Source organism: Lemur catta, chromosome 4, assembly GCF_020740605.2.
Source record: "Lemur catta isolate mLemCat1 chromosome 4, mLemCat1.pri, whole genome shotgun sequence".
Taxonomy (NCBI): Eukaryota; Metazoa; Chordata; class Mammalia; order Primates; family Lemuridae; genus Lemur; species Lemur catta.
Window position 1 is genome coordinate 14,302,269 of NC_059131.1, and position 25,219 is coordinate 14,327,487.

A 25,219-nucleotide genomic window follows, 5' to 3' on the forward strand; every position below is an offset into this window, starting at 1 on the left:
TGTCTGAAAGGGTATTTAATTAGTAGTTTGTCTACATATAAGATACAAGGTTCAAAATCTCATAACTGGACAAACCAAACCCCTTTTCCCTCTGAACGCGACGATGTCCAGCCCCTGTGCCGTTCATGCAAACGCGGACGCTTCTGATTCCCGTTCCTTGCAGGTGTTTTTCAGTCTCTGAAGCTACGATCCCCTCATCACTGGCCTTCTGAAATTTCAAAAGGACATTTCAGCATGTCCTGCCTTCCAGACAAAGACCCGTGTTTTCCAACAGTGGTTGTTTTCTCCATGTTCTTGGTTTTCTCTTTCTGGAACTCTGATGAGAGCCGCCCCCACCCCTATCCCACCTGGCCCTCTGTGGAGACTACGGATCTCTCCTGGGCCACTTTGAGGTGGTGATTTCCTTGATCTGGTTTATCCATCAGTTCCGTATAATCCTCTTCCCATTTTCTAGAAAATCTACTCAGTCTCTGACACTGAGAGCTCTCTGTCATGTTGCTAGGGATTTCTGTGCATGTACATTTCTACCAGCATTTTGGTGGGTGGGGAAGCTATACTCTGCCTGCCATCTGGAATGGAATGCTCCCCCCTGGAAGGCTTTGGGTCCTTCTGAGAAAAGCTGAAAAGTAGCAAAGAAAGGGGGGGGGCGGGGTGCCGAGCAGGTTTGCAGAGGCCTAAGGGGAGCATCAGCTATCTCTGTGCTTCTGAGAAGTCAGCCTGCTGAGGGACGCAGTCCACTGCAGGGGCCAGATGCCAAGGTGGCATTTAGGAAGGAAGGTGTCCACAGAAATGGGTGAGGGATGGGCAGGGTTTAGGGTAACAAGAGGAGCGGCAGCTGCCCAAGGCGGCCAGCAAAGCCTTAAGGCGGGCAAGCTGGGGGCCAGGCAAGCTGGGAGCCAGACCGCTGGGGGAGCCTCAGCTGGCTTGGTTCGGTTTCTGCCTTACCCCAAGTTCCAGGAAGCAGAGGCCACCAGGCGGCTAGCTGCCCCGCAGAGTGCCTCCCTCTCCCTCCAGACTTCGCGTCCCCTGGATGAGGCTACTTTGTGAGGACCCGTTGGACATCGCCACATGATTTAGCTGAGCTGGTTGCTTTCCTCTCGACACCGGGAGCGGGCATGGGGGTGAGGAGGGGGGATGAGAGCATTTGGAAGTGTGGGACACTTTTGGAGGTGAAGAGGTGGGAGAGGGAACAGCAGTGAAGGGCTCTGGGCAGGCGTTGCTGCAGGGAGGTGGGGAGGGAAATGGAAAGGTTGGCCAGAGGGGAGGTGGGGTGGCTCAGAACAGCCCACTTGGGTTCCAACGTGGCTGAACCGCTTTGGTCCCTCTCCCCCTCCTCTTTGGACAAGTGGTACCTCTGTGCTTCAGTTTCCTCACTTCCCATCCACGTGTACCCTCCCTTAGTGCGAGTCTTTGAGGTCAGGGGCGTATGATGCACCAATCTCAGCTCTGGGGTGCGAGGAGAACACAGCCGTGGGCAAGGGGCCCAGAGGTGCCTCTGCCACCTGGTTTCCCTCTTTAGAAACACTGAGTGAGGGGACATGTCAGGCACTAGGCTGGCACTAAGGGGTGGGGTGAAGAACTCTGAATCCTGACTCCAAGGAGGAAGCAAACCCACAGGGACAGAGAAGACACAGGCCCAGCCGTGCACAGGGGACTTGGTTGACCTGCAGCACCGGAAACAGATTTTCCTGGAGTGGGGGATACGCTGGAGCAAGGAGGCCCCGGGGTGGCCAGAGACAGGCTCAGCCTCTGGGCGTGGGGGAGGGGAGGGCGGCTCGGCTGGGGGCCTTCTGACCACCACGGAGGCGGGGCCCGGGTGGGGGCTGCTGCTGGGCCGGCATCTGGGGGCAGGTCTGCAGGCAGCCTGGGCCTTGCGGAGTGTGAGGCCGGGTTGAGATCCGAGGGTCTGCAGAAATGCCTGAAGCTGCCGCGTCACCCGCGTGTGCTGCATCACAAGCAGGCTGGCCTCAGAGCAGAGCTCGCTCACCCCGCACACCCGTGGCTCGGTCACGAGGAGCAGGCGTGCAGGGAGGAAACTCATTACTGTAAACGTGCGATCGTGGCAGGCCCTGGAGCGCCTCTACGCCAACTTTGTTGATGCAGGAACTGGGGTCAGAGAGTGGGGTGACTGCCGTCCTCCCTCTACAGCTCACCCCGTGGCACCTGGAAAAACCCCAACAGCCCTCAGGGCCAGCAAAAGGCTTCTCCTTTGGGACCCATTGTAATCCTCCAGGCAGGCTGGAGTTGCAACCCACTGACCACCCCCACTGGGGTGAGGTCCTGTCTACAGGGTCCCCCAGTGCCTGGAGAAGAGCTCAGGGAGCGCTTGTGGGGTGTAGGAATGAATGGGAGAGTGAATGAATGGCATTGTTCTCTGCGTCCAGGCCCTGCCCAGGCCCCGTGCTCGTCCTCACCAGCCAGCAGCCTTCCTCCCCGTGCCCAGGGAGGCCGGCTCCGGGCCTCCCTCACACCTGAGCTGTGCGCCATGTGCTATTTTTAAACTGTGAATAAGCTTGAGAAAGGTTGCAAGGCAGCTCGGAGGTTGTTCTAGAGAAAGAAATGTCAGACTCAGTCTCTCAGTCCTCAGCAGTGGGGATGTGGGTGACCTGTTTCTAAGTCAGCACGCATCCTGGGGAAGTGTCCTGCGATGCTGTCCCTGCACTCACCTGGCAGCCCAGCAGGCACAGGCAGGGCCGGGGGAAGCCACAGACCCCACGGATGCTGGGCAGCTTTCGCACCTTGGCACAGCCAGGCTGGCTCTTGGGGATAGTTTTTTAGACTCTGCACACAGGCCAGAAAAAGGCAATGGGGAGGTAGTTCCAGGGCTAAGGGAAGGTGCATGTCCCAGGGCTTAGGGTCAGGATGTGGCCAGGCCCACTATTGCATGTGTGAGTGGGCAGGTGGCAGCATCTGGCAGCACCCTGGCCTGGGGAGCAGCCTTGCGACCTTGCCCCAGAGCTATGTCTGCTGTGGCACCTGCCTCCTCCGCCCCAGCCCAGGCCCTGTGGGGACGGCCAGGCCACATGAAGCTGCCGTGGTCCTCCCAGACGGCTAATGATGGAATCCCTGGGGAGGCGGGGGGCAGTTGCCCTGAGCATGCTGAATCCCCCGGCGTGGCAGTGTCCTGCCGGAATAAGAATAGACGTATGTTTTGGAGTTTATCAAATGCTTTGACTTCTATTATGTCAATAGCAAGGCAGGCAGGAAAGAAATGACTATATACACACATGTTCATTTGACAGAAGAGGAAACCGAAGCCCAGAGGGAAAGTGACTCACCCAAGGTCAAAGAGCAGGAAATGCTGGAGTCACCGCCAGAGCCAGGCCTCCCAGCTCCCAGCTGGGCTCCTGCCCCAACCCGACTGCCTTGTACTGCAGGTCCCACCGTGGCGGGGCCCTGTGGAGAGCGGCACATGTGCTGTTCTGTCCCCTCAGCACTGACACTTCCTTGGGGACTGTGGACTAGAGCAGCAATGAAGAGAAGCGGCGAGATGGCAACAGACGAGGAAGATGAAGTGGAGGCCAGAGCCCTGGGGCTCGGCCCAGTGCCCTGCAGTCTGGGAATGACATTGGGCAACAGGAGCCTCTTGGGGCCCCACGATGGGAGGGTGGCGGTGAACTCAGAGAGCAGCCAGAACACCCAGCCCCGCCTGGCACCCCAGGTCTTTCCCGCTCTGGGCCCGCACCCACTCCTCTGTGCCATCTCCCTGCATGACCGCCCCACAAGCCTCTGGGTTTGGCCCAGCGGTGCCCTCATTCTCCGTCACACCTGCAGGTCCTGCCGAGTGCCTGCTCCCTGGGGATGTCCTCGCCGTCCTGTGGCTCAGAGCTGGCTGCACGGGGTCCCTTCCTCCCACTGCAGGAAGAGCCCGAAGGCGGGCACCGTGCTGATTCCTCTACGTCCCCAGCGCCTGGTCAGGGCCCGCGCAGGGCGGGCACCCCATACTCCTTTGGAGAATAAATGGGTGAATGGACAGAAGAGTGGCAAATAAAGGGGCCTCAACAGGTACTTATTGGAATAGAGCAAAAGAGGCCCTGAAAGCTGGTCCACAATGTCACAATGTCCCCGATGGCTCCTCTCCATCTCACACACACAAACACACACACACACACACACACACACACACACACATGGGATCCCCCCAGAACACTTGGAACACTTTGAGGAGGTCCTGTTTTGTCAGGGCCAAATAGTCCTGCCCTGAGCACCAAGCCCCTCACTCAAAAGGCACACTCAGGCCCCTGCTCTAATATTGTGATGTAATAAGAAATATATATTTGGTCTTCCTCCTTGGTTCCTGGCACACAACTCCGAAAACCCTTGGGATCCCAGAGAAATGTGTCTTTTTTATGCTAATGAGTGACTGGTGACTCCTGACTTGTGGGCCCCTAGTTACCTCGAGGAGGGGGCTGGTCACCAGAAAGACCAAGACGTGATTAGAAGGTTGGGACTTTTAGCCCCACTCCCAACTTCCAGCGAGGGAACAGGAGCTGAAAGTCAAGTTGATCACCAATGGCCAATAATGTAGACAATCATGCCTACGTAATAAAGCCTCCATTAAAATGCAAAAGAACTGTGTTTGGACTAGCTTCTGGAAGGCTCACCCACCAGCTGGGGGGTGCTGGCAGGTGCTGGGAGGGTGGTGGACCCGGGGAGGGCATGGAAGCCCCTCCCACATGCTGTGCCGCCCGGCTGTTCATCTGAATTCTGTGCAATATCCTTATAGTAAATGGGTAAGCATAAGTAGTGTTTCCCTGAGTTCTGTGAGCCTTTCTAGCAAATTAATGGTCATGGGAACCCCTGGCTTATGGCCAGTCGGTCAATCAGAAGCACAGGCTGGCTTCTGGGCCTCGTGCGACTGGCATGGTCAGTGGGGCAGGCTTGTGGGACTGAGCCCTCAGCCTGCAGTATTGGACACTGTCTCCAGGTAGTGTCAGAACTGAGTTGAATCAGAGGACGGACACCCAGCCGATGTCTGCTGGAGAACTGCTTGGTTGTGGGGAAACATCCCCGACACATCTGGTGTCAGAAGTGTTCAGTTGTGTGAGAGCAGGAAAAGCACTTTGCTTTCTTCCTGTCCTTGATACCTGCCCACTCCCACACGCATACCCCCCTCGCCTCCCCCTCCCCCAAACCCGATAGCAGCATCACGGAACCTTCTCACCTTCCCACTGCGATTTCAAAAGATGCTGATCTTTCTCAGCTGCATTAATGAATCACAGCCCAGAGGCACCAACTTCCTAAAATATCTGAGAACCCTCTGTGCAGAGAGAGGCTGCGAAGGCGTGTGCATCCTGATGGAGCCGGGGCTGCCCAGGCCGCCCTCAGCCTCACCTCTCCTCTGTGTCCCCGTCCTCGCCTGCTCTGAGCCCTGGAAGCCTGAATCGGTGGGTGCAGAGCCAGATGCCTCTGAAAATGCCTCCAGCTCACCCACACATTACAGATGGGGAAACTGAGGCCCAGAGAGGGAAGGGCTCTTCAGAGTGCTGCCTCTGCGGTCAGCAGCCAGAGGGCTGGGGAGGGCGGAGGCTCCTCAGTCCGGAGCCCCACTGGGGCCGGCTGGGAGGTAGGGGCTGGAGGTGGCCACACAAGTGTCCCCAGGCCACGGTGGAGCTGCCCTCCTGTGGCAGGCTTGTGCTTCTCAAGCAGGGGAGAGGAGTGGCCCGTGAGATGGCGAGTGGTGGGTTTGGACTAAGTTCTGCTTCACAGAGCCCACCAGGATGGAGTCCATTCCTTTGACATTCCTGCACAGGGAGGTCTTGGCACTTGCCCACCCCACCACCCCAGAATCCTCAGGGATCTCACGGCAGCTACCGCTTTATTTTCCAAAGTGTGGTCCTGGGCCCAGCGGCACTGACATCACCTGGGAGCTTGCTGGAAATGCAGAACCCCAGGCCCCGCCCCGGCCTGCTGAACCAGAACCCGGAGGGGCTCTTCTGCCTAGTGAAGTCTGAGAAGCACTGGCCCGGAGCCACGGAGCATAGGTCTCCTGGCAGTGACACGTGCGACTAGGTGCACACGATCATGCAATTCATTAGTTGGGAGGGGAGCAAGGAGGACTGGAACAGGAAAGGAGGCGTCCCTGGGTGGCAAATGCAGAGTGAATGTGGAAACTGCTGCTCAGCCTCCTTGGAGGTTCATAGAATGATTGGATCTGGGGAAATAAAGGGTGTGAGTGTTTGTCCAGTCCTTCCCCTTCCTCAGGCTGCAAACTCCTCCAGTCTCCCTAACAGCTGCTTTCCAGTCCCAGCTTGGGCTCCCATCGTGACGGGGAGCTCACCACGTGTCGGGCAGCCCACTGCAGAGTGGACGGCTGTGGCTCTGATGTGGACAGAAGCCACCTCTGTGGCCCCCACTGGACCACTCTCCATCCCTGGGCTTCCTCGGGGCTGCTGGTGACCATGCGTCCTTTTCTGATCTCGTCTTTACTCCTTGTCACTCTACTCTTTTTCTAGTTCTAAAAATCGGCTTTCTGTGTTTGGAGAGTCATTTTATGGGTCTCTCTTCACTGAGCGTGGAGCTGCTGCCACACTGGGTTGAAGAGGCCCCTATGGAGGCAGCAGTCCCACTGCAGGATTCAGGGGACCATCACCTCCCTGATCCCCTCCTCTGCCTCTCAGACAAGCAGGCACACGCAGGTGCCACCCTGCTCTTTGGGGGTGCAGGGGGAGGAGAGGGGCATTAGCGGCAGCCCAGCCCCGGCCATGGCCTAACCTGCCCAGCACTGAAGCTCCAGAGAGCAGCTTAGCCACTTACTCTGTGGGGAGACACAGAGCTGCGGGGACAGCCAAGGACAGGTGCTCACTGCCAAGCCTTCACGCCAGCGGGAGGACTGGCCTTTCCCACCCAGCGCAGGGAGCCGACAGCCTGTGAGGCCCGGAGCAGGGCTGGCCCCCGGCTCAGTGCCGAGCTGTGTAGGGATGAAAATGGGGCTTGGCCTGGACATCAGCGGACCAGGCACTTCCAAGGCCCCTGGTTCCTGACACTCCTGTCCACTCACCCCACTGTCTAGGGACTACTCTAAGCACCGTCCTCCAGCCCCTGCCAGCCTCTTCCCACCATTATTGATCCTGATGGAGTGGGTCTGCCTGCCACATGCCACACCCTGACCTGGGGGTACCCAGGAGGTCTCCAGGGCTCGACCCTGGCAGGCATCCCCAGGCCCACAATGGGGAACAGTGGGCAGAGCCATGCCCCAGCCGTGCCCTGGGGACAGGCAGCACGTCCTGCAGCTGGGGTACCTCTACTAACAGCTGCCCTTGTCCTATGGAAGATAAATGCATACCCTCCGACCCCGTTCCCCCGGCAGGGAGCAAGACTCTCCAGGGACAAGCCAAAGCCACCAAGCAGGTCAGAGCAGGAAGGGTTTGTCACTCTTCTCGGAATACAGAGGTAGGAAGGCCGCTCAGAGAGCCAGAGACCTGCGGGAGCCAAACAGCGACTTGGAGGCAGAGCAGGGCTGGAACTGGTGTGCTCTGCTCATAGCCAAGGAGCTTTTCTATGGAAAGAGCAGCTGTCCTCTGTTGATGACAGCACTGTGCTCGGCACAGTGGTCATGACCGTCCTATGTGACCATGAAGAAAGAGCTTAAAGAACTTGCCCAAGGTCACAGCTAGCAAACGGCTCCTGCTGTCCCCCTAGGAACTCTTCCCAGGCAGCAAGGGGACCTCGGCAGCTCCTGGCCACGCTCACCAGCTCTGCCTCGTACCGCTGCTGGCTGACGGGGAGCTCACTCCTCAGGGAGCCCTTCCTTTGGCGGCCAGACTTATCCCTGCGGTGGAGTTGAAGCTGCTTCCCTGCAACTGCCCCCGTCACCCCTCTGGGCCCCCACCGTGCCTGGGTACACCTCTAAGGGAGTCACAGACTGTGCCTGGCCCAGCCCTGAACTGCCCAGAGATCTGCGGCACACGGACCAGAGCAGGTGCCCCCGGTCTCTGCATGCCTGCCCCAGTGGCCTGAGCGCCTGTGTGTCTGGACCCTTCGGAGTCACGCTGGGCCTCCTGCCCCACTGCCCCCCGGCTCACTAGTCCAGGAAGACAAGGAGGAACAGCTGTCACTTGCTCACCCTGGCTGTGGGCCCGTCTCCCGGGCAGCAGCCACACGCAGCTGTGAGGCTGTGGGGGGCTGTCCCAGAGCTCCTTTTCCTTTCCTGGGGGTCTCTTCACTGCCCCTCTACCCCGTGAGCCCTTGAGAACAGGGACTGGGTTTCCCCACTCTGTGCCCTCCCAGCGCCCCCTGCCACCGTGGGGTTCACAGTGATGGGTGGGTGCCTGGCCCGCATGCCTGGGTGTCGTCACAAAGACTCATTTAATCTCACGACAACACGGTCTGGGGAGGATTACTAGTCCATTGTGTAGATGACAAAACCAAGACTTGGGGAGTTGAGGTCCCTGAGAAGAGGTCACATCCTCAGTAAGTGGCAGCAACACTGGGGTTCATACCAATGTGGGTGACCCCAGGGTTCAAGTTCCTTCCGCAGGCCAAGCCACGTCCCATTGAGGGCACTGCTTCTGGAACAAGGAACAGAGCTTGGGCCGGGGCCTGGCCCTCCCCCTCTGATTCCCACTATGCGCCTGCAGGGCAGCAGGAGGGCCCAGCCCCAGGGACCCCTGTCCCCACCCCCACCCTGGGCCCCGCTGGCCAGACAGGGAGGCCTGAGGAAGGCGTGTGGTGCTCTGGTGCTGGCAGCCAAACAAAGGGGTCTGCGGTCAGTCAGACACTTCCTCACGGCACAAAGCCCTGCTTCCCCTCAGACACAGCCCCCCCCACCAAGGACCCCAGAGTATGCCTGGAATGTCGCAGGGCCAGACAGTCTCCGGGCTCATGCAGACAGAGGAGAGGCTGCCTTTGTGCCTGGATGCCTGACCCCAGGCTAGAAAGGTCACTCCCTGACCTGTGACCCTGCCCTCTCACCCAAGTCCCTGCGGGTAGCTGGGCTTCCCTTCTAGGGACCCGCACGTCCTTTCCATGCCGGTGGGACCTGACCCCAAGTTTGCAGCAGCTTCAGGAGAGAGAAGAGAGGAGCTCCAGCTGACGTGTGCTCACACACCCAGCCCTCCAAGAGGTGACCTCCACCCCGAGACGGGACCAGGCCCAGCCCGGAGGCTACGAGAGGCTCCTTGGAGGCCATCTGGACCCCAGTCCCCTAGGCTGGGGCAGGTCCAGTCCCCTCCTCACCTGCTCCTCCAGGGCTGGGCTCTCTCAGTGCCTCAGGGACCCTCCAGCTGCCGGGTGCCCAGATGCCCTAAGAGCTGGGGGCCTACAACTGAGGAGATAAGCACCCCTGGCTCCCAGGGCGTTCCAGCGGGAGCCAGACAGCGGAACACAAACCTAAGCAAATCACAGACGGTGGGCAGAGGCAGGGAGAGGGAGAAAGGTGCCAGGCGCGCATGGTGGGGGGATCGCCAGCCTACAACTGTGGTCGGGAAAGGAGGCGTTTAGTGGAGGCTTGAAGGAGGTGAGGCAGGGAGCCTTGTGGCTATCTGGGGAAGAACATTCTGGAACAAAGGAACAGCAAGTGCAAAACCCTGCTTGTTCAGGGAACAGCGGGAAGAGCAGAGTCCGCAAGGGAAGGGTCCTAGGAGCTGAGGTCAGGCAGGTATTGGGGAAGGGGCCGAGGGTAGGGCCGTGGGGGCCGTGGCAGGGCTCAGTGTGCCCTCTGGGTGACACGGGAGCCCTGCGGGGCTCTGAGCAGAGCAGCAACACGAACAGAATTGTGGGTTTTCACTGGGGCCTTTGCTGCCATGCGGTCACCAAACGGGTTGAGTGAGGAGCTCCCAGGCCCCACCACGGCCCAGCCACCCTGCACACTCTGCCCATCCACGGCCTGGGGCCCACATCCCATTCCACACCCCCCATGACAGGCCAGGCCAGGCCCTGTGTTGGGGCAGGACAGAGAGCCGTGAGACACGGTGCTTCTCTCGAAGAGCTCCCACCTCAGGAGGGGACAGGCAGGCCAAGGTGGCCTCTGCCCCCTCTAGCTCTGGGTTGGGACCTCCCTGGGGACGCTCCAGCTCCTTGTTTACCTCTGGCCCAGAGCCTGCCCCTGCGCCCAAGAGGCCGTCGTGGTCACTCTAGAGCTTAGACCACAGCCTGGTCTGTGACCTGAGCCCCAAGTGGGCTGGAGACTCTCTGGGGTCAGTGGAGTCCGGGGCAACATCAGGTGCCAGTGGTGCTGGTGGGCGGGAATGGCAAGATCAGGACTGGCAGTGGCCGCAGGGCTCAGCCCGGACCCCCAGCCTGGGCCTTGCCCAAGGGCGGCTGAATGAACGGACACGAGAGGGGAGAAAGGGAGGCCCGTGTGCCGCCCACCCCCAAAGCCAGAGAACACGCTCAGCTTGCCTGTGACTCACCCTTCCTTGAAGAAAACTTTGTTTTTTCCTTCAAAATCACAGACTTCCATCTTCAGACAATAACGTATCTTCAGGAAGTTACGTGTTTTGTTTTTCAGTGCAAATTGCTGGGCTTTTGTTTGCTTTAGAAACATTCCTGTAATTGGTCTGTGACAGGCTGCCTCTCAGAACAGGCTGACCCTGAGTAGGGTGGCCGGACCTGGCAAATAAAAATATAGGACACCCAGCTCAATTTGAATTCCAGGTGAACAACAAATACTTATTTTTTTTCTATTGCCCATGCAATATTTGGGACATACTTAGAGCAAAACAATATTCATTTATCTGAAATTCAAATTCAACCTGCATTTTACTCGGCAACCGTGCCCATAAGTCCACCGACAACCCCATTGGCCTTGCCTCTCCTGGCCCCCAGCCCCATGGGCTCCTGATGTCACCCTCCGACTCCACCAACCCCAGTGAAACTCCCACCCATGGTCTGCGCTCTTGGAGTCAGGATCTGGGGACCTCAAGTCGTCCAGGAACCCACAGCCCCGCACACCCCTAGACCTCGCCCAGCTCCCCGTTTGCACCCCCGCATTGCAGCACTGTCAGGAGGTGGACTGGGTATGCTGTCCCCAGCCACACAGTCTCCCTCCCTGGGACCCGCATCCTGTACCCGGTCCTCGATAGGAGTCACTCTGCCCCGTCCCCCAGCCCCGTCCAGGGCTTTCTGGCCTCAGCCCGAGGGAGGCAGCCACAAGCTGACCCTTTGCACAAGGGACTGCCCCAGACCCCACCCGAGTCAGTCCCACACCCCTGCTCCCTGGCCACGGACTCTGCAGGGCTCTCGACACCCCACAGCAGCCCCTCTCACCCCAGTACCCACTTCTCATGGTACTGTTTGAGAAGGGAGTTTCCTGCCTCTTTTTTAGGCAGAAACACCAGAATATGGAATTCTACTTCCATTTAAAAACATTTTATCGTGACCCGGATCAACTTTATAGAACCCTAGAGCAGGGAAAACACTTCTCTTTATTCTGCCGCCTTCAAAAGATCGACCCAGGTTGCTGAACCGGAGGTCTTGGGCTCACTCATCTGACACCTGACCTCACTCTCTGGCTCCTGCTCTCACGTGGCTGAACTTGTCCTGGGCTAGTCAAGACACGCAGGAGTCCCCACTACAGATCCAAGAGCTCGGGATGGTGGGAGAGAGACGGGTGAATGTCTCATCACCTTACAGTGTTTCCAGGATCGCCACGGAGGATGTTCGGGTGCTACTGAGGCCGAGAGAGTGAGGGGGGTGGTTCCCAGGGGTCAGGAAGACTCTGCTGGGGTGGAGGAGAGGAAACGGTGTTCCGGAATGGCCAGCAAGACAGGCAAGGCCTGGAGGCTGGGAAGCGAGTAGCTCTCTGGGCTAGAGGAGTTGGGGGGGGCGGTGTTAAATCCAGGAAGACAGTCCCCGGATGCCAGCTGGGAGCTTGGCTTTTACCCTAAAGGCACTGGGGAGCCACAGCAGGCTAGGAAGGATGGCAGCACTCATGCAGAGAGGTGACGGAGACCTCAGATGAGGCAGTGAGGACACGGGGAGGGTCCAGCTTCTTTGCGCAGGGGCCTCGCCTCCCTCTCCTGCTCTGGGGCATAGCCTAGGCCTTGAGGCTTAACATTTGCTAAGAGTTTGCCCTTGAAGATAGAGGCAAAAACTAAGGCCTGACTGGAGACGGCTGTTCCTCAACTCTTCACACCTGAGGCCAGGTATCCCAGCACCCCTTCCTTAGGCTGCACCCCCTTCTGGCAGGCCTCCCCCCTCCCCCACCCCCCCTGCATTTCTCCACCCAGGTCCAGGCTGGATCTGCCCTGACAGCCCCTCCCCTGTGGCGTGGCCTGAGTCCCAGGTCCCCACACACCTCCAGACTCCCGAAGCCCGAGGCCTGCCCGGTGGCCGGGGCCCCAGTCCCCATCTCTTCCTGCCGAACACTCCCCACATTGTTCGCCTTTGTGTCCTTTTTCCTGTGCCTCAGCTATTCCAGCTTTATTGCCCTGGTTCCCTCCAAAGGTCATTTGCCAAACTAAGACTGGCGCCACAGATTGGAAAAACAGAGTCCCTCGGATCCCTGGGACCTACTCCTCCAGAGAAGAGATAGCAGACAGGACAGACCTTCCCAGCTGCTTCCTCCCCTTGGACCTCCCCGGCCAGGCTGGACCCCCTCCCTGACCGCGGGACTGCTGTGCTCCTGCCCTGGGCCGTGTTCACTGGAGCTTCCTGAGGGAGTCTGTCCCTAGAGCCAGCTAAGTGCCCTGGGGCGGCAAATGCTGGATGTCCCTGGGTCTCCATGCTGACATTAGGTGCCAATTCATGAGCTTGAAATGGAGGCTGCCCCCTCCCCAGTGTGGCTCTCAGGAGGTCATTAAAGTCACATGGCCCCACCTGCTCTTGTCCTGCAGGCCAGGGCCACTGAGGATGACAGGGCTGGAGGTTCCCTACCACGTCACAGATGCCACCTGCTTGCTCCTTTTCACCTTATCTTGCTTCCAAGGGCTTCAGGCTCAGAGAAGTTAAGTCATTTTCTAAAGTCACAGAGCTGGTAAGAGCCAGGTGTCATGCCCTGTGCTCTTCCTCCCTCGGTCAAGACTGGCTCGGTCCTGAAGCCCTTCCTTGTAGGGGCAGGGCAGGCCCTGGGAGAGCCTGCGTGGTGGGGTCCAGGCCCCCCTCTACTGCCACCTTCTTGCGTGGCTCCTGTCAGGACCTTCCCAGGCTCGGCTGCCTCCTTCCAGCCCAGGACACCATGGTTCCCAGGTTGGGGCCACTTCTCTGTTCCCATCAGAACCCACCGCCACCGTCCATGACACAGGCCATGGGGCTACCAGGACTCCTGTCTCAGGTCTCGGAGTTACCCCAAGACTCTGGCGTTGTCTCCCTGCATTCTACTCCTGCCTATGCTGTGATCGGAACTCGAAGTTGGACACAGAGAGACAGTGTGATGTCATGAAAAACCAAAAACCTTGTCCTCTAACCAACCTGAGTTCTTATTTTGGTTTCATCATTCTGTAGCTGTGAGATCTCAGGTTATAGAAGCTCTTTGAGCCTCAGTACCCTCAACTGTAGAGTGATCAGAATTATTAATATTATGAGGATTAAATGACGTAATGAAGAAAAGCACCTAGAACACGGAAGGTCCTCGATAAACAGCAGTGATTATTATAACCACCACGGGCTCCTTCCTCCTGTTTCCAGCAGGTGCTGGAGCCCCGGGATCAGCTCCCAGCCCGTCCTACCTGCCAGGGCTCACGGGTCCTGCCTAGGAAGGTGGACAGGCACAGGGAGCCACGGCTCTCGGGCTGCTGCCCTGCTCCCTGCCACGCCCCAAGGGAGCAGAGGGGCCTGGGCAGCCTGCCTGTCTCCCAGCACAGCCCACGGCTCTGCAGTTCCCAGAGCCAGAGCCCACTGGTGGCCACCAAAACTCAGAGGATGTGGGAGGCAGAATAATGGCTCTCAAAGATAGCAGATACCAATCCCTGGAGTCTGCAAATGGTACCGTATTGGGTTGAATTGCATCCCCGAAAAGATATGTCCAGGTTCTAACCCCTGGTACCTGGGAATGCGATCTTATCTGGAAATACGATCTTTGCTGACATAATAAAGTTAATGATCTTGGAAAGAGATTATCCTGGGTTTAGGGTGGGCCCTACATCTGAGGACTGGTGTCGTTATAAGAGAAAGGAGGAGAGCTGACATGCAGAGAGGAAGGCCACATGAAGACAGAAGCAGAGACTGGAGAGATGCTGCCACTAAGCACGGGATGCCTGGAGCCGCCAGATGCTGGAATAGGCAGAGGACCCCCCCCCCCCCCCGCCCCAGAGCCTCTGGAAGAAGCCCAGCCCTGCCGACACCTTGATTTTGGACTTCGGTCCTCCAGAACTGTGAGAGAATAAATCTGTTGTTTACCACCCTTTCTTCATTAACTCTGGGGCTCCCCATCCCCACCCCAATGAACAGCGCCTTAGGTCTCTTTGTAACTTGTTTTCCCAGGGAGACCCCCCGAGCCCCTGACTCAATCACTCAATCCTGAGACTCACATAATTCAGCAGGTTTCGAGTCTCCGTTTTGCGGACTGAGAACCTAAGATGCAGAAGTTCCCAAAAAAGGACTGGCTCGGGCTGGACCAGCAGTCGTCACGGAGCCGCTGCCTCCTGCGCCTTTGCTTCCGGAGGCGGCACCAAGTCGCAGCTCTTACTCGTAACTCATTAGGGAGCTAATGGGCTTCGCCTTCCCGTTCAGCTGCTGGCTCAAGTTGTTTTCCTTCTTCTGGTCCGCAAGGAACAGAAACAAGTAATTTTCTCATAAAAATAACAATTAGCAAAGCCTGATTCCAGACAGCCTCCGGTCAGAACCATTGATTGGTGTTCAGTGTTCAGACTTTGAGGGAACGTCAGGCTTCTCACGGGACACAACACCGCAGTCCCCACCGGGGTGAGGATAGCCCAGGGCTTTGCCACACTGCACGTGGGCTGGCTCGTGGCTGCAGCAGAGTTTTCAGGGAGACAAAAAGTGAGCAGGAAGATCAATGTCAGAAACAAAAGCATGTTGGACGCTCCATGTGGTTTTGAATGCCACAGAGAATGCGAAACCAGGTCCTTCCTGTGTGGGTTGCCCTCAGAAACCCAGGGAGGTGTCATGTTCACAGCAGGGAAAACAATTGCCCTGATGAATCGCGCTTCTGTGGATGCTGAGGTTCTCCTGACTTCTGAGCGCATTGCAGGGAGGCCATCTGCCAGATGGAAGTGCTGGAACGCACAGCTTCTTGGTGCAAACTGCAAGGCTCGTGAGACTCAAACAAGCCTGTTAGAATTCCATTCACTAAATGGCCATAATCAAAGAACAAGCTCTTAGTTATCTAGCAACGTGCTGTGGAAATAGATGAGCATGCAAAATCACAATTTATGAGTTCAGCAATTTTTCTTTTTCTGCTAAAGTTATTAGCTCATGAAAATCTTCCAGTGTTTGAGACTCAGTCAATTGCTCATTTTCTACAAGTGTCTTATCCGTGGCTACCTCTCTTCTTCCCACCACTGCAAAGGGGCCTAGGCTTGGCGTGCAGAGTTGAGATGGCCTTGGAGACGAAGCAGGGGAGGCCCTCATTTCAGGGCCCCAAGGGGCCAGGGGATCATTGAGAAGGAATGAGTGCCACATGGCCAGGAAAATGAGTGACTGAATAGCGGGGAGCTCGGTCAGCCTGGGCCGATGGGATGACAGTGACCTGTCCAGCCCTGCTCAGCTGGCACCTGGCTACACCTGGCAGCACTCGAGCAGGCAGTGCTGGGCAAGGCTGGCTTTCCAGACACCTTGCAAAAGAGTCTGGTTCCTTTTCCAGCTGTGTCTATGTGGGGGACTAGGCAAAAGCCTTCAGCCCAACCCAGGCCCTGGGTGGGTGCAGCAGGCTCTGCTGTACTGAACAGGGGGTAGGGGGGGAGAAGTCAGGACCCCGTGTTCAAGTCCCAGCTCAGGCATGTACTAACCCTGGGACTCTGGGGGAAATCATGGGTCCTCCTTGAACCTCAAACCCCTTATCTTTATAACTGGGATGATAATGTTGGCCTTGCTTGGATTTTATGGATTAAATGAGAACAAGGAGGGGGTGGTAGTTGTTATTATTGGCATAGAAAGCCATTTCCTGGCTCATTAATGTGGAAAATGTTGAGGTCTGGATGCCTAAGGACAAAGCCTGGCCCTTTCTGCACTCCCCACTCACCCCTACATTGTTGTTGGGAGTTTGTTTTGGTTTCTCTGGAACTTTTAGTACAATGGGTTCTCGGGGTTGGTTCTGCAGCTATTCACATCCCCAAGGGAAGCATTTGCTGAGCTCAGGGCCATGTTCCAATGGTGAGGGGCCTGGCTGGATGTTTACTTGAATCCGTGCAGCAGCCCAGAGAGGCAGGGCTAGGGGCAGGAAGCCCAGAGATACATTAGTGTCAAGCCCTGCGCCTGGAAGCCCTAGTCCAAAGCTTTCTGGGCTTACTTTAACCCGTCAGCTGACCCGTAATGTCAGAACATGCCAAGAAAGGCTGACCCCCTCCTCCTCCAGCTCTGACACTCCAAGGTGCTGTTTGGCCTCAACACATGGTCATTCCCTGGCCTCCCAGCCACACTCCGCCCCACACGGAGGCTGCCCTAGGGCAGTAAGCCCTTGTCCCTTCCCTGGAGGCCCCACCGCAGGGCAAGGGGAGAGCTGGGTGCTGGGGAGGGAGCCAAAGTGTGCTTCCTCCCCCTCTGCTGTCCAGGTTCGAGCCCTGACGCCCGGCACGACTCACCCACAGCCTGGCCCCAAGCCTGGGCTCCTCCACACGGGTCCCCAGGCAGCGACCCCTCTGTATCCTCCATGCCAGGCCACCCCAGCCAGGGAGGACACAAGCAGCTGAGAAGTTAATTTAAGGTGTGAATGACTATTAGACCTGACACCCACCTACAAGAGGGAGCTGCTTTTGAAGGTAACTGGTTATGAAAAGGGATGATCAAAATGTCCCCGACAGGCTGTGGGGGAAGGAGGCTGGGCGGAAGGACCTGAAAGGCTTCTCACCTCTCACTCTTTGCTCATGTCATTCCCTTAACCTGGACTCTGCCTGCTCCTCATCTTTCCCTGTGCTCAGAGAATCAACCAAAACATCGCCTCCTCCGAGAAGCCTGCCTGGCACAACCCCTCCTGCCACTGCAGTTCTGGCACCAGCGTCCCGTTTTCTGTGTGTGGCAGTCTCCTCTCCCCACTGGCCCGACACCGCCCTGAGGGTGGGGCTGGGCTGGTGTCCCGGCTCTGCCACATTCTAGCTCTGAGACCCCTCTAAAGTGGGGACGGTATGGCCTCCCTCACGATGCTGTCCAGTGCCGGGCTCGTGGCAGGTGCCAACACGTATTGCTGCCCCCAGAAGTTCTGCAGGAGAGGGAGGCCTTGAATGGTGCCCTTGGGTGAGCAGGGACACACCCCACAATCTGGGGACTTTTTACTCCACAATAGAAACGGAAGCAGGCCTGTCACAGAGTCTACACTGTTTTGGGGTCTCCCGTGCCTTCTGGGAAACAGAACTTACCCCCGGAAGGAGAATGGCGGCTGAAGTTTCTGTTTCTGTTATGTGTAGGGCGGGTGTTTTGTAAGAATCAAAGGACACCCAGTCATATCCTTTTCAGTGGAAAACAATGAAAGGGAACAGAATTCCCACTAAGGAACCTTTTCCCGCTGGGATGTCCAGGATTGGCGGTTCCCGGGAATTCCCTGGGACATTGCTTGGGGTCTACAGTCTCTGAACAACCGCTTTGCCTGAGGCTCTGGCTCCAGATCTGACCACTCCAGAGGGAAGGCCAGGCCTGGAATCACACATCGTGCCAGTGTCCCGAAAGGTCCCCAGCCCTGTGGCAACACCAGTCCCAGAGAACCTTACACCCAGAGTCCCCAACCCACCAGGCCATGAGCAGTCTGACTCTGGGGGCCTGGTTAGGTTAGTGACTGCATACAGTAGGTGCTCACAATTATGTGAATTGGCCTGAGGTACTAAAGACCCTAATTTTGTGGAATAATGAAGCTCACAGGGGTGTAGAAGAGGGCGGGATGGGGGTTATCGGCCAGAGAGGGTGATGCGGGTGGCTCAGAGCTGAGATGGGCCTTGGAGACAGCAGAGGTTTTGGGGGCCCAGCAAGAGGGGGAGGAGGAGGACGTGGCAGGTGGGGAAAAGTCAGGGGTAGGGTGAGATGTGGGAAAGAGCAGGGACTGTGTGGGCCAGGGAGAGGCCAGCAGGCTCAGAGCAGGGCTGTGTGACAAGGAGGCTACACGGGGCCACGGTGCAGGGGCCCTCAGAGGCGGGCAGCGGCAGGAGTGGGCTTGCTGTTGTGTCCGCAAGGCCAAGCGTGTCCTGAGAAAGGCTGGGCTTGGACACTATGCACCTGGCTGTTTCTGGGGCCGGCTGGTAGGAGGGGCTGCGGGGAGCCCAGGAGGGCCCTGAGCAAAGAGGGCCGGAAGGTGAATTTGGGCCCTGGGAGCCACGGTGAGGTGAGGAGGACCCAGGGTGTGTGGACTTGCTGCTGGACCCGCAGTGGCTGTGAATGGGCCCAGATGGGGCCGAGAGGCCGCCAGGGCCAGGCCAGGCTCTGGGACGTGGGCAGGGAGCATGTCTGTGCAGGAGTAGGGAGGAGCCTGGTGTCGGGCACGTTTCTCTCTGTGTGCACGGCTAAGCCCTGAGCTCATGCGTGTTCAGCCTTGAGAGTGTGTGATGCAGTGTCACCGCCGACTGGGGGTAAGGGCCCTGCCGTCATCCAGCCAGCACCCTGGGGCGCCTCCAGTGGGCCAAGCACCGCTCCAAGTGTGGAGAAAGAAGGAAACGTGGCATTTGTTTAGTGCTTACCTTGCACTGAGCTTCCCAAAGGACCAGCCACTTCAGTTGGGTTTGCAGGGTGAGTAAGGGGTTGGCTTTGGGCCTGGATGCAGATGTGCTGTGGCCCAGGGCAGGCTGGGGACACGAGGATCTAGGGAGATTAAGAACTGGGGACACAACAAGGTGATGTTCTTGTAGCATTGAGTCAATACTTCTGACTGGGGAGGGCCTGGGCGCTGGGTGGGAAGAGGGTGGGAAGGAGGAACCCCTGATGGACCGAGCAGTTCAGCTCCAGCCCAAACCCAGCTCCTCAAAAGACCAAAGGCCCACAGGCCCAGCCCCTTAGAAAGCTCCCCAGCCGTGGGCTGGGGCTGAGCATGATTCTTGGGGGCCTCACTTCCACCCCAAAAGTTTTGTCCAAGACTTCCCTTGAACCAGGTGCAGTGTTCTCCCCAAAAGAAGTCCTAGTCCATGCAGTCTTCCCATCTCCTTGCGTTTCCTGCGATATGTTAGGGGCTTGGAGGTGCCTTTGATTAGCTTTACCACGGGCCTAGGAAGAGAGAGTCTCCCGGTGGGGCCCAGCGATGCAAGGGGGGCGCCTCACAGCACAGCCCCTCTGGGGAGGGTGACAGCACCTCTCTGGGGCTGGAGTCTGGGAGGGAGAGGTCGGCAAGACATGGAGGCAAACCGGCCAGACCCACCAAGCCTTGGCGCCTGAGCTGGAGTGACCACGCTTTCAAACCTCAGCTGGATCACATCCTTGGAGCAGCAGCAGACTGCTGTATGAGGGGTATTGTGCAAACGACACTCCCAGCACTGGGCTGGGTGGGGACTGGGCTTCCAGGATGTGTTGCCCAGATCAGCAGTCCATGTGCTGGCACGTCAGTGCCGCCTGCAAAGACATTTCCAGGCCCGCCCCAAGGTGGCCCCTTCTTTAAACCTGTCCAGAGTGACTCTTCAGCTCCCTTCGCAGCTGGGTAGTGTCGTGGCCAGGGGTGACCACAGACCTGCAAAAGCTACAGCATGTTCCCAGTGTCTCATGATGATCCAGCAAGCTGGGGAAGCCCTCACACGGGACACTCAGAGCTGCATCATTTCCCCTCAGGTAACTTGCTGATTCCTGGCAAGGGGTGCAGAAAGAAGGCTCACGCCGCAGTGCTCCTGAATCGGGGCTCGAGGGAGTGGCGAGGGGCAGAGGTGGGAATGGCTTCTCTTGACCCGCACCTGGTGTCTTACCTGTGACTCCCCAGTGGCTCCAGGGCTGTCCTCCCAGGCAGGGCGGGTTGCAGTCTGCACAGGAGGGGCCTTGGTCTCTGTGGTTTCCAGGGCAGAGCCTCAACTTTACAGCCCTAGTGTTTTTCCCTGGGCTGTCCTCAGAGCTGTCACTCACCATGGCAACCAGCGGGATGTAGGGCGGCGATGGTGTGGGACGGCAATGACACCATCCTTGGCCCTTGGACAACCGGGGCAGTTCTTCCCTGGAGGCTCTGGCAGGTGGCCCATACATCACCTGCATCCCGAGGAAAGGTGGGTGTTCCCAAGAAGCCAGGAACCTCTGGGAGGTGAACAAGAATAGAGGCCGACCAAGAGCCTCTTCAAAGCTCCCGGGGGATGAAGGGAAGAGAGGGGACCACCGTTTACTGAGGGCCGGCCACGTGTGAGGCACCTGGCACGTGTGATGTACATGCTCCCGACAGCCCTAGGAGCAGTACCGCCGCCCCCTTCAACAGGGGAGGAAACTGAGGCTCAGAAAGGTAACGTGACTTGCTCAAGGCCAGAGTTACTGGGTGTGTGGCTGTGACTCCGGAGCTGTACTCTGCGATGCGGCACATATACATTAAACACCAACAACAAGTAACAGCAATGTCCAAGTCCAAAGAATTAAAGTAGCCTCCGTACTACAAAGCTTTCTGTTTCTGAAGTTTCTGTGGTGGCCAGCCAAGTGGAAAGTCCAGCCCGTGCTCTGCCCCAGGCTGCATAGCTCTAGCCAGGTTTGGCGGCCACCCCAGCCCTCGGCGTCCTGCCAGTCCCAGGTCAACCCTCCCTGGGACACTGCTGATGCACTCATCTGGGGGCTTCTCCTGAGTCCAGGAAACTCCACAGGACACAGCTGAGGCTGGGCGGCCACCAGACACGCGCTGTGTCCACAGAAAACAAAGCGGGGCTTTCCCCGGGCTCCAGGCGCACAAGGGTCTTTTCCTCCTGGCCGGCTCCCTGTGTGCCGGCGGGGGGCCGAGGCTGGGGGCAGCTGCCAGCACCCACCCAGCGCCTACAGGAACTTTCTCAAGGCCGGAGGATCCAGCGTCTGAGCTGTTCGTGGGCGGCGAACTTGCCTGGCTGCGAGTGACAGGGCTTCCCCAGATCCAGCCCAATGAGATCATCTGCCATTTCAGGCTGGGCTGAAAGATCCTCCGGCACAACAAAGCCGGGCCCAGGAGATATCCTGCATGACTCATCGGTGGGCCACGCACGGGGGCTTCCGGCCCTCAGGAAAAACCAGACACAGAGGCCATTGTTTGCCCGGATGCCCCCACTGGCTGGGCAGGCTCAATGGGGTCATTTGTGTTTTCTCCTTAGTTGTCTGTAACTGTGCTCCTTCTGGGAGGTGGGGGTACCCCCCCCTTGGCTGCCTGGGTCCCTGCAGTCGTCTACGCACAAGTCCCACAAGCACAGCCTTGATACAGAAGACCTGTATCAAACCTTAAGCCATGGTTTAAATCTCCAAGACTCATTAATTCTCATTTTGGATAGAGAACATTGGCCAAGAACCGTGGCTCACGCCTGTAATCCCAGCCCTATGGGAGGCCGAGGTGGGAGGATTGCTTGAGGCCAGGAGCTCGAGACCAGCCTGGGCAACATAGTGAGACCCTATCTCTACAACAAAAAATAACAAAAAAAAAAAAAAATTAGCCAGGCATGGTGGAGCACACCTGTAGTCCCAACTACTTGGGAAGCTGAGGCAGGAAGATCGCTTGAGCCCAGGAGTTGGAGCTTGTAATGACACTACTGCCCTCCAGCCTGGGTAACAGAGCGAGACCTCATCTCCAAAAATAAATAAATAAATAAATAAAATAAACCCAAAAATCAAACAGAGAAAATCATTCAAAAAAGACAAGGCTATTGTGAGCACAACCTCGGGTAAGGCACACAAAATCCCTAGCACAGGCCTCGGACCTACAGGGGCTCTGCCCATGTTCTGTCCTTCCCACCTCTTCTCTCTCCCTCCTGGCTTTAAAAAATAAGTCAAAAGGTTTTAGTTCAACAGAAGAGATGGCTACGGATCTGCTTCTATCATACCGACAGTCTGGGGCAGGAGCACCCTGAGCTCACACCCAGTCCACCCTACGTGGGGGCACAGCCCCAGGGGCTGGGAGCTGGAGCAGGAGGCCCAGAGCCTGGTGGCCCAGCCCGGCAGAGCCGCAGCAATAGTAGGGGGAGGCTGGGGGCTGCCCTAGGTTTCCAACAGGCTGGAGGCCCTTAGAAACCTCCAGGGAGAAAAAAAGGCAAAAAGTCATTTTTTTTTAAGGAATCAAACGTTATGAAAAGAGGCTTCACAGACAGGGAAACCCAAATGACTAACAAGTTCAAGAAGAGGTTGTCAACCTCAGTAGTCATCAGAGAAATGCAAATTAAAACAGTGAGGTGCTATTTTACACCTATGAGACTGGCAAAAACTACCAAGTCAGATAATATCAAGTGCTGGCAAGGAAGTGGGGCGGAAGGAACCCTTGGAGCTGCTGGTGGGAGTGAACACCCCCACCAGGCAGGCAAGCGTGGAGCAACCCGGCAGCTTTTACTGAAAATCAGTATGTCAGTTCAGGTGCAGGGACTTGGGAACGGGAGTCCCGGCCCTGCTGAGCTCACGCAGGGATACTGGCCCAGGCCCCAGGATACCGCTGCTGAGCTCGGAGCCCCAGGTCAGGGTCCCACGCAGATGCCAACACAAGTTAGGCAACGCCCTTCCCAGCTAGCAGGCTGTCTTCAGCAAAACCTGGAAAACAGGCCCCAGCGGAGGCCCCCAGCCCAGAGCCCGCCCACTATCCAGCTGCCGACTCTGGCCCGTGGGGGCTTTGGATGGGGGTTCTGACGCCGGAGAAGGCGGGACATCCACTCCCTCTCCCAGCTCCAGCCTGACAGTCTGAAGCCTTCACCTCACTGCCTATTAGCGCTCTACTGTTGCGTAACAACTTACCACAAGCTTTGCAGCTTAAAACAACACATCTTTATTATCTCCCGGTTTCCGTGGGTGGGGAGGCTGGGCACAGCCTACCTGATCCTTGGCTCAGGCTCTCACAAGACAGTAGTCGAGGTGTCCCCTGGGCTGTGATCTCACCAGAAGGCTCCAGTAGGGAGGAATCTGCTTCCCAGCTCCCGAGCTTCCTTGCAGCGGGGCCCTAGCTTTTCTGCTGCCAGCTGTAGGCTGCCTTCAGGGCCTGCGCACCCTTAACCCTTGCCAGGTGGGCTTCCTCAAGGCAGCTGCCGGCTCCGCCGGGCCTGCAAGGAGAAGCTCTCAGCTCAGGAAGGGCCCAGTCCCTCCCGCAGGGGTTTTGCTCTGACTGAGCCAGGCTCACACAGAATCATCTCTGTTTTGATTAACTCCCAATCAACTAATTTGGTGCCTTAATTGAATTGCACCTGCAAAATCCCTTCACCTTTGCCATATTCTATTGGCTAGAAATAAGTCACAGGTTCCCCCACACTCAAGGGGAGGATCTATACAGGGTGTGAACCCCAGGGTGGGGGACCACGGGGCCCCACACTGCTGAGTGCCTTCTGCAAGGTAAAGGCTCCCATTCTGCCCAAGGGAAAGTCAAGCCTCAGGCAGCACAGAACACCCTTGAGGGACACAGGCTCCCAGTGCAGGGCTCAGAGCCTCTGGAAGGAGGGCCAGCAGGGAGGGAGCTGGATGCTGGCCAACCCGAGGGGTGCAGGGGAAAGGAGAAAGGGCTGGCCTCTCAGGCCCCATAGATAAATGAGGATGGCACAGGGGTGGCAGGCCCTGGGGGTGCCCTGTGGATACCTGGGGTAGTCACTGAATTCCTTCCTCCACTTCCAGCTGACAGGGCCCCAGAGACAGGCACCTCTCCCCCTTATATGTCAGCACTTTACCTTGTGGTCGGTCCTTCCTCTGCACCTTCATCCTTGGCTTCAGGGGAGCCCATCTCCCCCCTCCACTCGGGTGTAGCAGGCACCTAGGAGGTCAGCTAAGGGGCAGCTGGGATGGCGCTGTATGCTCCTCCGAAGGACAGTGGGAGGATTGTCGAGGGGCAGACGTGACCTCAGCTCGCTGGGCTCAGCTCATGCGGCTCCAGGGAGGAACACTGTCAAACGGGAACAAGCACCCACTGTGCTGGGTCTCCTGCCCGCGGGGTTCAGACCCGGGCAGGCACCCTCTCGGCAGGGTCAGAGTGTGCAGTGCCTGTGAGCCTTTCTCTCCGCCCCAGCCCTCTGCACTTACCAGGCCTGGTCCTGGGCCCACCTGCTGCTCAGCCTAACCTGAAAGTCCAGGCCCAGCCCTCCACCCACAACCTAGACCTTCAGCCACCCCTAGCCTCTGCTCAGGCCCTAAGCAAGCAGGATTCTAGAGCAGGCCCAAGCCACCAACGGTGGGCCCTGATTTCATGGACGAGCCCTTTGAGCTGTCCCGAGCCTGGCTTCTGACACCCAGGCCTGGGCACCCAGGACCTTCACCTTCCGATGGAATCCACAGAAACCGGCCTTGGCCCGCGCAGGTAGAACAGGATGTAATGGGAGGATATGGGCGGCTCACTGGGTTATCAGGAAGCCTGGAAACCAGGCAGGGAAAGGCAGGAGCCAGGGAGGGGACAGCACGCTGGGACCTGCCATCTCTGGATGGACACCGGGGGATTCCCAAGTCCTTTCAGCCTCCACCAGTCTCGGCGCCTCCCCCTGAGCCTTGCGTCTCTCCTTCCAGAGTCCAAGTCCAGGGAGAAGGGTGCACTGGTCAGGCCCAAGTCACGGCCTGGCTGCGTCTGAGGAGTGAGGAGGCACCAACCCACACCACCTCCTGCAGTGGGGACAGCAGGCTCTGCTTCCCCTGAGTACTCCAGGGCAGGAAGCTGTTCGGGTGCCGGGGCCCAGAATGTGGCCCCCACGCCCTCAGGTGGGCCCCTGTCATGACTCCGGGGGCTCGGCAATGCCAGTGCTTGGCCGACCACGCTGTCGGGGTACTGGCACCCTGCCTAGTCTGAGGGCACCTGGAAGGCAGGTCACTCTTGGGACCTGGCCAGCATGTGCCTGCCCATTGTCCCACACGAGGCGACGGTGAGTGACTGTGCCTTGTCTAGCTCCAGAACTGGGCCCCCCACCATGCTGAGCAAGATCTTCACTTCAGGGCAAAGTCTGGTATTTACTATCTCTGTGATCATTGCTTGGTTTCTGAGTAGCCCATATTTGGTCTGGGCTCGCAGACCCAGGCTTAATTAGTGCTTTGACCCTCCGGCAGCATGGTGGGATTTCTCCTGTGATTGTAAAAGATTGCCTATTAAATTGCCTGGTGGCACTGAACAAGG

The 25,219-nt window shown here is 57.9% G+C and overlaps 1 protein-coding gene and 1 long non-coding RNA gene across 15 annotated transcripts; both read right to left on the reverse strand.

Moving 5' to 3' along the window:
• Positions 1-21,114, reverse strand: LOC123636638. Of its 14 annotated transcripts, none has more exons than XM_045549116.1 (7): positions 19,923-21,114; positions 18,717-19,806; positions 14,409-14,851; positions 10,353-10,551; positions 2,667-3,947; positions 946-2,163; positions 1-208 (listed from the first exon to the last, which is right to left on the reverse strand). In XM_045549116.1, the coding sequence occupies exon 6, from the start codon at positions 2,039-2,041 to the stop codon at positions 1,037-1,039; it is 1,005 nt and encodes a 334-aa protein (XP_045405072.1). In that variant the 5' UTR covers positions 2,042-2,163; positions 2,667-3,947; positions 10,353-10,551; positions 14,409-14,851; positions 18,717-19,806; positions 19,923-21,114; the 3' UTR covers positions 1-208; positions 946-1,036. The 14 variants fall into 14 exon arrangements, with proteins under 14 accessions (XP_045405072.1, XP_045405069.1, XP_045405066.1 ...); XM_045549113.1 differs by having other exon boundaries at positions 14,409-15,171; XM_045549110.1 differs by having other exon boundaries at positions 14,409-15,189.
• Positions 21,115-22,885: 1,771 nt separating this feature from the next.
• On the reverse strand, positions 22,886-24,544 carry LOC123636422. The gene is made up of 3 exons (XR_006734528.1): positions 24,378-24,544; positions 23,796-24,007; positions 22,886-23,180 (listed from the first exon to the last, which is right to left on the reverse strand). It is a non-coding gene; the product is annotated as an uncharacterized LOC123636422 (long non-coding RNA).
• Between the last annotated feature and the right edge of the window lie 675 nt (positions 24,545-25,219).